Source organism: Heptranchias perlo, chromosome 19, assembly GCF_035084215.1.
Source record: "Heptranchias perlo isolate sHepPer1 chromosome 19, sHepPer1.hap1, whole genome shotgun sequence".
Taxonomy (NCBI): Eukaryota; Metazoa; Chordata; class Chondrichthyes; order Hexanchiformes; family Hexanchidae; genus Heptranchias; species Heptranchias perlo.
The window spans coordinates 20,828,919-20,841,441 of record NC_090343.1 but is presented as its reverse complement, the minus strand read 5'-3'; the positions used below and the strand labels follow the sequence as shown (position 1 = coordinate 20,841,441).

Genomic DNA, 12,523 nt, shown 5'->3' with positions numbered 1-12,523 from the left:
CTATCTCTGCAGTCACCTCTTTTAGAATCCTCAGATGTGGACCATCAGGTCCAGGGGATTTATCAGCTTTTAGACCCATTAGCTTCTCAAGTACTTTTTTTCTACTGATATTAATTACTTTAAGTTCCTCACTCTCATTGGACTCTTGGTTCCCTACTATTTCTGGGATGTTTTTTGTGTCTTCTACTGTGAAGACAGATACAAAATATTTGTTTAACATCTCTGCCATTTCCTTATTCCCTATTATAATTTCTCCTGTCTCTGTCTCTAAGGGACCAACATTTACTTTTGCTACTCTCTTCCTTTTTACATACTTGAAGAAGCTCTTACAATCTGCTTTTATATTTCTTGCTAGTTTACTTTCATATTCTATTTTCTTTTTATCAATTTTTTGGTTATCCTTTGCTGGTTTCTAAAACTCTCCCAATCCTTAGGTTTACTACTCTTCTTGGCAATATTATCAGCCTCTTCTTTTAATCTAATACTATCCTCAACTTCTTTAGTTATCCACGGGTGGATCGCTTTTCCCATGGAGTTTTTATTTCTCAATGGAATGTATATTTGTTGAGAATATTGAAATATTTCTTTAAATGTTTGCCATCACTTTTCAACCGTCATACCCTTTAACTTGGTTTCTCAATCTACCTTAGCCAACTCACCCCTCATACCTATTGTAATTGGATTTATTTAAGTTTGAGACTTTAGTTTCTGACTTAAGTATGTCACTCTCAAACTCAATGTGAAATTCTATCATATTATGATCACTCTTCCCCAGAGGATCTCTTACTGTGAGATTACTAATTAAGCTGTCTCATTACATAATACAAGGTCTAAAATAGCCTGTTCCCTGGTTGGTTCCATGATGCATTCCTCTAGGAAACCATCTCGAATGCATTCCATGAATTCATCCTCCAAACTACCATTGCCAATTTGATTTGCTAAGTCTATATGAAGATTAAAGTCCTCCATGATCACTGCATTACCTACCAAATCACCAATGGGTTGAAATAGTTTATTCCCAATTTATCTTATCAAAACCTCTCATAATTTGGAATGCCTCTATTAGATCTCCTCTTCACCTTATTCATTCTAATCAAAATAGCCCCTGTTTCTCTAGTCCCTCCTCATGACTAAAGCTTCTTATCCTTGGGATTAACTTAGTGAATCTCTTCTACAACATAAGAAAAGGAGTAGACTGTTCAGCTCCTCAAGCCTGATTCGCCATTCAGTTAGATCACAACTGATCTCCATTTATCCGCCTTTGCTCCATATCTCTTGATGCCCTTACTTAATAAATATCTACCAATCTCAGCCTCTATATGGCCTTGATATCCTTCCCAAAGTAAGACATCCAAAACTAAACATCATATTCTAACTGCAGCCTAGCTAATGGTTTATATATGTTTATAAACCCCTGTGCTCACTGACCTACATTGGCTCCCGATCCGGCAATGCCTTGATTTTAAAATTCTCATCCTTGTTTTCAAATCCCTCCGTGGCCTCGCCCCTCCCTATCTCTGTAACTTCCTCCAGCCCTACAACCCTCCGAGATCTCTGCGCTCCTCCAATTCTGGCCTTTTGTACATCCCCGATTTTCATCACTCCACCATTGGTGACTGTGCCTTTAGCTTCCTAGGCCTTAAGCTCTGGAATTCCATCCCTAAACCTCTTCACCACTATACTTCTCTCTCCTCCTTTAAGATGCTCCTTAAAACCTACCTCTTTGACCAAGCTTTTGGTCAGCTGTCCTAATACCTCTTTGTGGCTCTGTGTCAAATGTTTGGTAATGCTCCTGTGAAGCCTCTTGGGACGTTTTACTACGTTAACGGCGCTATATAAATTAAAGTTGTTCTTGTTGTATTACCCTTTTGCTTTTGTACTTGGTGCTCCTATATATAGAATCTAGGATCCCACATGCTTTTTTTTTTACAGCTTTACTAACTTGTTCTGTTACATTAAAGGATTTGTATTCCTGAACTCCTAAGTCTCTCTGCTCCTCTACTCCTACTAAAGTCTTACCATTTAGTGTATATCTCCTCCCCTTAGTCTTCCTTTCAAATTGCATCATTTCACATTTCTCTGCATTAAATTTCTTCTGCCATCCATCTACTAACTTGTCTATGTGTCCCCATACCCAATTGCAGGTCATTTATATACATTGAGAAGAGCATTTGACCTAACACTGAAACCTGGAGACAGCACCGTTTACATACCTCCAGTCTGAAAAACATAATTAACCACTATTCTCTGTTTTCAACTTTTTAACCGGCTTCCGATCTATTCTGCCATATTTCTTTCAATAACAGGTGCCATAATTTAATTAACAACCACCTATGTGGCACCTTCTCTATTTCCTTTTGAAAATCCAAGCGCCCAATACCTGCATATACAAATTAAATCATCTTTAACTTGTCTAAATCCTGTTCTTTTAGCACCTTGACTGGCTCCTGTCTTGCATTTTGAAAGTGTGCTGCTACTGCTTTCAAAATATATTTAGATAAATTCAATTTTTGTCACAATTTAAATAGACTAAGAGCACGTTCTTGGGAACAGGGATGAGAATGTAGGAAAATGTAAATGTCAAATTTTTAATTAAGCTTTTTTAATCAAAAATGAAGAGACAATTTCTGAACGTAACACTTCCCTGGATCCATGCAACCATGGCAATGGTTCATGAAATGGCAGATGTCTGGAACTGGCATTTTTAAATAATGGCTTTAGCAGGGTGACAGCAAACCTTGGTGATTAATTTTTCACAAATGTATCACTGCTAATTGGGTAGGAAAAAAGATTTTGATCAGAACAAGACAATGTGCTGATTGAGAATGGGATAAACATTGAGCCCACCAAAAGTCTCAATCAAAATAGAAATGGTGAATTGTGCAATCGAAAGGATCTCCAAATGCTTTATTTATAACTGTCAAGTTAATGGAATAACTTTACTGAGAAAATGGCTGACATTGAAGTCATTTCCTGCTCTATTTCATGTCTCTGTTTGTCATGGTGATGGAACAATACCAGTTAGCCGACAGGAGGTACTGAAAGTGACTACAGGAAGTGACTATAGAGCCTTTCTGGTAATGTAAGGAAATCAGTGCAGCATTTAGAATGGGCTCAAATCAATGTATCACTATTTTATGAAATACTGTTTTATTATTTTTTAATCTTACATAAAGTCAGTGCTCATGTCAAATTCAAACCTATTTCTAGATGTATCTAACAATGGAGATGTGGATATTTTATAGTATTTGCTAGATTTATATTGTTATCAGTCCCAAGAGAGGAAGAACTGTTAAAAGTTTACATCGGAACTTATTTGGTGGAGTCAACCAAGAGTTTCCTGCATGTAAAAGCACAAGAACAAAACACGAAACGTCAGGAGTTCAGAACAGATTTGAAAACACAATGGATGTAGAGATCAAGAAAGGAAAGAAGGTAAAAGTTTCCATAATTTAACATTGATCTTTCATAAATTCATGAACAAACTAGTTATAACTTCAGACATTTAAAGCTTTTGTGTGCCAGATACAATGCAGAATTTGGAAGTAAACACACCCACAGTTTCCTTTAGGGAAACTCACTTCCATCAAAGAGTAGAGAATGTATAAGATTTTCAAACCTCTTTCAGAATTGCGAATGATAAAATATTATTTTGCTGGAAAAATGTAACAATTATGTGTTTTGTTGACCCAATGTTACAATTTTTCCCATAGAAGGATAAAATCCTGTTGTAGCTGCAGCACATAATGTGTGTGGATCTTTTTCCAGTCAAGCAATTGTTTGGAATTTTTAAGAAATGGCTGAGTTTGAGGTGATCAAATTTGCATGCACGGATATGGCTTAAACAGTCTAAGTTATTGGTTTAAGAATTTGCTCTGTGCTGCAAAAGTTCCTTTGTATGTTATTGAAATGTTTTCACAGGACAGTAGCAGACAACTGCAGTGGTGATAGCAGTGATATCGTACAGATGTCTGATGAGGTTTCTTTGTAGAAATATATGTTGATGATTTATTCAGCCTATACTATTTTATATTTGTATTTTGAATTAGCAAAAAAAGTACCCAGTTTTGCAGTGGCTAAGATTTGCAATGTTATTTTCTTGTTTAAATAAAATATTCTGACTGTACCTCTTTGTTAGAATCATAGAATCACAGAAAGGTTACAGCACAGAAGGAGGCCATTGGGCCCATCGAGTCTGTGCCGGTTCTATGCAAGAGATATCCAGCTAGTCCCACTCCCCTGCCCTATCCCTGTAGCCCTGCAAATATTTTCATTTTGAGTACTTATCCAGTTCCCTTTTGAAAGCCATGATTGAATCTGCCTCCACCACCCCCTCAGGCAGTGCATTCCAGATCCTAACCACTCACTGTGTAAAAAACGTTTTTCCTCATGTCACCTTTGGTTCTTTTGTCAATCACCTTAAATCTATGTCCTCTGGTTTTTGAATCTTCTGCCAATGAGAACAGTTTCTCTATCTACCCTGTCTAGACCCTTCATGATTTTGAATATCTCTATCAAATCTCCTCTCAACCTTCTGTGTTCCAAGGAGAACAACCCCAGCTTCTCCACTCTAGCCACGTAACTAAAGTCCCTCATCCCTGGAATCATTCTAGTAAATCTCTTCTGCACCCTCTCTAAGGCCTTCACATCTTTCCTAAAGTGTGGTGCCCAGAACTGGACACAATACTCCAGTTGTGGCCAAACCAGTGTTTTATAAAGGTTCACCATGACTTCCTTGCTTTTGTACTCTATGCCTCTATTTATAAAGCCCAGGATCCCGTATACTTTTTTAACTGCTTTCTCAACTTGCCCTGCCACCTTCAAAGATTTGTGTACATATACCCCCAGATCTCTCTGTTCCTGTACCACTTTTAGAATTGTGCCCTTTAATTTATATTGCCTCTTCTCATTCTTCCTACCGAAATGTATCACCTCGCATTTTTCTGTGTTAAATTTCATCTGCCGCATGTCTGCCCATTTCACCAGCCTGTCTAGATCCTTTTGAAGTCTATCACTATCCTCCTCACTGTTCACTACCCTTCCAAGTTTTGTGTCACCTGCAAATTTTGAAATTGTGCCCTGTACACCCAAGTCCAAGTCATTAATATATATCAAGAAAAGCAGTGGTTCTAGTTCCAACCTCTGGGGAACACCACTGTATACCTTCCTCCAGTCCAAAAAACGACCGTTAATCACTACTCTCTCTTTCCTGTTACTTAGCCAATTCTGTATCCATGCTGCTGTTGCCCCTTTTATTCCATGGGCTTCAATCTTGATGACAAGCCTATTATGCGGCATTTTATCAAACATCTTTTGAAAGTCCACATACATCACATCAACTGCATTGCCCTCATCTACCCTCTCTGTTACCTCATCAAAAAACTCGATCAAGTTAGTTAAACACGATTTGCCTTTAACAAATCTGTTCTGGCTTTCCCTAATCAATCCACACTTGTCCAAGTGACTGCTAATTCTGTCCAGGATTATTGTTTCTATAAGTTTCCCCACCACCGAGGTTAAACTAACTGGCCTGTAGTTGCTGGGTTTATCCTTACACCCTTTTTCGAACAAGGGTGTAACATTTGCAATTCTCCAGTCCTCTGGCACCACCCCCGTATCTAAGGATGTTTGGAAGATTGTGGCCAGTACCTCCGCAATTTCCACTCTTATTTCCCTCAGCAACCTAGGATGCATCCCATCCGGATTGGGTGATTTATCTACTTTAAGTACAGCTAGCCTTTCGAGTACCTCCTCTTTATCAATTTTTAGCCCATCCAGTATCTCGACTACATCTGTTTAAAGTAATTAACACTTGTCAACAATACTGTAAACCCATAGCTTCTGTATTAGTCTTAATCCTCCAGCACCCCAGAAGACAGTGTCTCTTAAAGAGGAAGGTAACTCTGTGGATAAGTACCATCACTAATAACTAATTATCTCAAGAGTAACTTACTTGTTATGATTTATTTTTAAAATCTTTGAAATCTGTTTTAGTTTCAAAATTGCTTCATTTGTAGGATGTCACTGTGGAGTCCTATATACAATCAATTGCAGCTGTTTGTAGAATATTTTAGGGTGAGATGATCTTCTTATAGCATTTCCGCTTGGAAACATTAATGTCCGCTACTGGAAAGGAATAGGAAGGCTATTGTGGGTGTCATGTGTCCAAGCCTGAATTGTGGAAAATAGAGGCGATTTTACTCTCTCATTTTATTATTCAGTCTCAGTTTAGTATTAACTAATTGCCCTCCCCCTTAAAAAGAAAATCTGTTCTCCAAGTGACTTCAGCATTATAAGCTCCAGGTGACTACAGCCAGATGAAAATCATTTGTGTGGCTGACAGTCCAGATACTTACAAAGAGCCTATCACCAGCCAGGCCTGTCTCCTACTGGAAAAATAAAAATGATTAAGAGAAATTATTGCTTGGTGAAATTCATGGCTTATCACCATACCCGTGAGATCTCTAGAAGACACTGGCAGTTGTCTGTCAATAACATGAAAGGGAGAGTACAACCACCCAGAGGAACCAAGCATTATTGAATCTCCCATCTCTCATAACCACACAAACCCAACAGGTGAGATAGGTGCATTTATGCCTTCCACACTAGCATGACTGCAAAATAGGTCGCCACCCAGTGGGAAATCAGAAAGCCCGGGAAAAGTAAACAATTTGAGGTCTGGATTAATGGTACACAATGTAACCACAACATTGAGGCCAACAAGCAAGTGAGTATTGGTTTCGGTAGGGAATTAGGGGTTACGGGGAGCGGGCAGGAAATTGGACATGATTTTAGATTTGAGGTTAGGACCAGATCAGCCATGATCTTATTGAATGGCGGAGCAGGCTCGAGGGGCCGATTGGCCTACTCCTGCTCCTATTTCTTATGTTCTTTTGTTCTTAAACATTGTACTTCGAAATCATAGAATATTATAGTAAAGAAACAGGCCATTGGGCCTATCAAGTCTGCATGTTTTATTCCACATGGTCCACCTAGTTCCTGCTTGTAAGAAAGAACTTGCATTTATATAGCACCTTTCACCACCTCAGGATGTCCCAAAGTGCTTTACAGTCAATGAAATACTTTTGAAGTGTAGCCACTGTTGTAATGTAGGAAACACGGCAGCTAATTTGTGCACAACAAAGTCCCACAAACAACAATGTGATAATGACCATTTAATCTGTTTTACTGATGTTAATTGAGGGATAAATGTTGGTCAGGACACTGGGACAACTCCCTTGCTCTTCTTTGAACAGTGCCATGGGATCTTTTACGTCTACCTGAGAAGGCTGATGGGGCCTCGGCTTGACGTCTCAACTGAAAGACAGCACCTCTGACATTCCTATGTATGGACATTCCTGCTCACAAAGGGAAAAAAAAGTTGTCCTTTCACCACAAACATTTTCCCCATCCTAGTCTATTTTTTGTTAATCATCATCTCCTACATTTATGAGCCGAATGGCTCTCTAATGTGTCTACAAATTTAATTCTCAGTTTTCTTACCACTGTTTAATGGTCAGTAATATACTCCCAGTAATTTGATTCATCACTTGCTATTCTTCAGATCAAGCCAAAGGGATTCCATTTAGACCATTTCTCCATTTAAATCCATATGCTCTAGTGCTATGATATTGGACTCAATTTTTACTCTGGAGCGGAAACACGGCCTAGCGAGCAGCCTAGAAGCAGTAACACAGAGGCTAGGATGATTTTAGTACCCAACAGCAGAAATAATTAGGGATTACAGCATACATTGTATTTTACAATATGTATTGTGAACTGTTTGTTGAGGAATCAAAAGGCATGGCAACAGGGACAGGAGTGTTTCCATAATCTTTGGTTGCATTTTGAGATTTTTTGATAGTATGCAGGAAACATTTCAAAGCTGCTCAAAAATACTCAGTAAAAAACTTGAGTAGGATCCAGGAGTCCTGTGTATGCAGCATTAATACTGACCATTAAAAGCTTTTTTTTCCTAAATTCACCCATAAATACTTTTACAAAATATATCCTCAGTCTGGGAATTATTTCCCACCTGGTTCTGGTTAAATAGGCAGTTAGAAGCTTACCAGTGCTCTGTGTATTAAGCTGCATTGCTTTAGCTGGTTAAACGCCAGCAGCACACACTTGAGCATCCCTAAACCTTGGCTCTGACCAAATTGGCATCTAAGGTCTATGCACTGAAGTAAGTGGATGGTGTCACTAAAGGGAGAGAATGTGCATTCCAAATCAGGCAAACAGAAATTATCTGTATGGATTTCTCATTAGCTTTTCTTGGAGATTCTTAAGCAAGGTGATGGGTTCTTACTAATATAGCTTGTCAAGCACCAGGCTGACCAAAAAATTTTTTGCCAATTGGTAACGATCAGGAACGCCGTTGCTTATGTCAAACTGTGATGTTTCTCCAGTAATCTGGACGCTTTCATGAAATTTTACTTTAGCTGATTCTTAATGGCTCAATTCCTGTAGCAGCATATATTGCAGGAAATGGATCAAGGCCTACACTAAATATTTAAGCAAGAAAACTGGAAGGTACAGTGGGCTAGACACTGACTTGTCATCTCCGCTACCTTACTTCAAATCTAGTTAAGAGTGATGTGATGAAAGTGACCACTGTCTGCTGGCTGTAAGGGTCTAGTGTGAAATGAGTTTGGATAGCATCTAGTTTTGAGGAAGGATTCACACCTGAAACAGTACGTCCTCTGTTCTCTCCATAATTCTACCTCACCTGCTGATGTTTTCAGCATTTTTATTTTGGATAGTCTCCATCTACTTCCAAGTGGTTATCGGCCTACAGCACAAAACTGTCCCTAATTTGGCACTAAATGACGATATCTCTCTGAGGATGATTGATGCAGGAAAAATGGCACACTGGTGGAAGTGGGCACTGAAGCATATTGTTGGGGCAGAATAGAGGGAGATTTGCTCTGCATCTCAGAGTGCTCGGTGTGAGTGCTTGAAGTGGAAGATGTTGCATTCCCCAGCACTGACATTCTTCACTTTGATGAACAGGAAAATATTTAGGCAAGCACTATTTTCTAAACACAAAATAGCAACTCAAACACGGAGAGCGCATAATTTTTAAAAAATATTTGATGTATGATGCTATAAGTTCCAGGAGAGGAAGAACTGTTAACTGTTCACATCGGAACTCATTTGGTGGAGTCGGCTAAGAGTTTCCTGCAAGTTTCAGCACTAATCTTAAGCAAATAAGAAACTTCAAGAGTTCAGAATAGATGTGAAAACACAATGGATGAAGATGTCAAGAAAGGAAAGAAGGTAAAAGTTTCCATAATTTGATATTAATCTTTCATAAATTAGCACGCAAACCAGTTATAACTTTAAACATTTATAGGTTTTGGCCCATCATAAACATAAGTCAGACTTAAATGTGCTCATAATTTTGATCAGGAAAACATTCATCAAAGTGCAGAGGATGTTAGATGTTTTCAAGCCCTTTTCAGGAATTTGAACCAAAAATGAAAGTTTTTCTGGAAGAAACAAGTGAATGTGTGTTGATTCTGTGTTGTATGTGTTTCCTATAATAGCTAGACTGCCTAACATAAGTGGTTTGTTCCAATCAGGTGGATATTTTATTTGTGGAATTTTTTAAGGAAAGGTGAGACTTGAATTTTTGTTTCACTTTAAATCATTGCAGATTTCATTATTAATTTTGCTTAAGCAGTCCCTGGCCAATGTGTTGGCTTAAAGATTTGTTTTGTGCAGTAAAACTGTCTTTGCTTGTTATTGAAGTTCTATTGTAGTCATGGAATTTACAGCATAAAAGAAGGTCATTTGGTCCACTATGTCTGCACTGGTGCTAGCAGTTCAACTGGAGCTAGCTACTCTAACCCTATTTCCCTGCCCTTTGCCTATGTCCTTTTATATTCTTTCTTTTCATATGCTTATACTTTTAAATAATGTGATAGTCTCTGTCTCAATAGCCATTGTGGTAAAACATTCCATGTTCTAATAATCCTCAATGTGCAAACATTTATTTTGATTTTCCTCTTTTATAACAGTAAAAGCAATGTAATGCTATTATTTTCTGAGCTCATTTCATATGGAATGTGTATTGATAGTTTGTTTCTGTATTACAATGGTGAAAAGAATTCACTTTCTACACTTTGAGATTTACAGCACATCTGATTTATAGTTCTTAGATTTCAATTGCCCTATGTTCTGCAGCGAATATATCTTAAGATAATTTGACTGCACAATTTTGTTCAGAATAAACAAAATATATTGATTATTTAATTATCTGCTACAAATCTATTAATTTACTTGAATTTATGTGTCAAGATAAGTTTTATATATAAGTAGATGCCTGGCAGTTACAAAGCAGTAATTCAGAAAATAGCCTGTAAACGAATCATGGAATGGTTTCATGATATCAGTGCCAGCTTGGCTCACTTAGTAGCACTCTTGCCTCTGAGTCAGAAGGGTGTAGGTTTAAGCCTACTCCAGGACAAGCACATAATCTCAGCTGACACTTCAGTGCAGTACTGAGGGAGTGCTGCACTATTGGAGGAGACATCCATTGATAAAGTGTGACACCCAGGCCCCCTCCCCATTCAAGAGGATGTTAAAGATTCCTGGCAGTATTGAAAGAAGAGAAGGAAGTTTTTTTGGTGCTCTGGCCAATATTCTTCCCAAACAGTACAACGCTGCCCATGCATCTCATTGGATCTTCCTGTGTGCAAAATAATATTGCAAACTGTACTTCAAATGTAATTCATTATATGGGAAGTACTTATGAATGCCACGATAGATTTAATAAGGTGCTATAAAAATGCAAGTTCTTTCCTTCTTCAGACCCTTAGATTAATTATGTACCTTAAACTAACTAATGCTTATTTATTGTTCTTTCCACATACAGGTTTCAAAAAGTTATAAAAACCTTTTGTGATTGTTATGAAAAATTGCACAGTAGAAGCAGTGTGACATAGGTCAATAATGGAAGATAGCGATGAATAAGTTGAAGGTGTGTGACATTGTGTGACTGTTACTATAGTTGTGCCATTTTTCTAAGTGCAGAGCGATGAATCCTATATTTTATATTGTCAGTATAAATGGTCAGACATTTTTCTGCTGCCCCTGTTGTAGTTTTGTTCAGACGAATTTGTTTTCATTTTATAGTACATGCATTGTGATAATACATATCATTACAAAATACTCACATTTTTAAATGATGAAGTATAAAAAGAGTGGTTAGAATGTGGAATTGTTTGCCACTAACTGTTATTGAAACAGAGTCTATAAATTATTTTAAAAGAGAATTAGATAACTGCTTGAAAAAGAGGAATATTAAAGGATATGGGAACAAGCAGGCAAGTGAGATTAAAGCAGTGGCTCATGTGGTGAAAAACATTGGCAAATTGCCTATTGTGACTGTAGCATTCTATGCTTTTAGGGTACTTTGTTTAGAAGATTGTGTTGCTTATTTTCTGAAATGTTGCAAATCACCTCTTCAAAGGCTGGTTGTAGAGACAGTGAGAACAAACATAATTATTTTAAAGTAATGATATTTGGGTTCTTCATGTGACTTTCAGGGATTTGTCTCTCCTATCAAGAGGCTGGTGTTTCCTAAAGCCGACAAGAACAGGAGACAACAGGACAGAAGCAGTGTGTACAGGAGACCTCTCCATTCTATCCCTCTCTTCTCTCCGGATTACCTGATAGATCCTGAGATCCTGCTGCATGACTATCTTGAGAAAGAGGTCAAAGTAGGTTCAGTTTCATAAACTAATATCTCCAGGTGTATCAGACATTAAATAAGGTATTCTCCAATCAAGTTTATTAGGATTGAAAAAATATAAAAGGATAAAAGGACAAGTAATGGGATTACAGTAGACAGCTCCAGTTGAAGAGCTAAGACTGCCAAAGATCTGATGGGCTGAATGGACTTTTTCGGTGCTGTAATCTCTATGATTCTAAGTATGAAGTTAAATCTGCAGTGTTAATGTTAGAAATAGCTAACAAGGGTTGTAGGATCCTCAGTGTAATCACTGTGTCTGTTGTCTCTGCTTGTAGTTGTTAGGACATAGATTGTTGTACCAGAAACAATGGTGGGAGCAGAATCCATGATACAATTTAAAAGGGAAATGGATAAATAATTTAAAAAGAAAAAAGTAAACATATATAGGGAAAGGGCAGGGGAATTGGATTAAAAGGATTGCTCGTTCAGAGAGCTGGGTCAGGCATCAAGGGTAAATGGCCTCCTTCTGTGCTATAACATTTATGATTCTGTAGTCTATACTTTTTTTTGAAAAGGGACAGTTAACAACAACGAGCTGAAAGGTGCAGTATACGATGGGGTTTACTATTGAAAGGTGTGGTAAACGGTGGGGTTTGCTGCTGAAAGATGTGGTATATGGTGGGGTTTGCTATTGAAAGGTGTGGTATATAGTAGGGTTTGCTATTGAAAGGTGTGGTATATGGTGGGGTTTGCTATTGAAAGGTGTGGTATATAGTAGGGTTTGCTATTGAAAGGTGTGGTATATGATGGGGTTTGCTATTGAAA

The 12,523-nt window shown here is 37.9% G+C and overlaps 1 protein-coding gene across 5 annotated transcripts in view; it reads left to right on the top strand.

Annotated features, from left to right (window-relative positions):
* The first annotated feature begins 3,128 nt into the window (after nt 1-3,128).
* Nucleotides 3,129-12,523, top strand: part of ccm2l (CCM2 like scaffold protein) — a 34,681-nt gene continuing 25,286 nt past the window's right edge. The window contains exons 1-4 of one of the 5 annotated variants that reach the window (XM_068000448.1): nt 3,129-3,435; nt 9,113-9,279; nt 10,880-10,984; nt 11,553-11,726. In XM_068000448.1, the coding sequence (XP_067856549.1) occupies nt 10,970-10,984; nt 11,553-11,726 (189 nt within the window). In that variant the 5' untranslated portion in view covers nt 3,129-3,435; nt 9,113-9,279; nt 10,880-10,969. The remainder of the gene's footprint in view (nt 3,436-9,112; nt 9,280-10,879; nt 10,985-11,552; nt 11,727-12,523) is intronic. The other 4 variants (XM_068000447.1, XM_068000449.1, XM_068000446.1 and 1 more) reach the window with 4 other exon arrangements.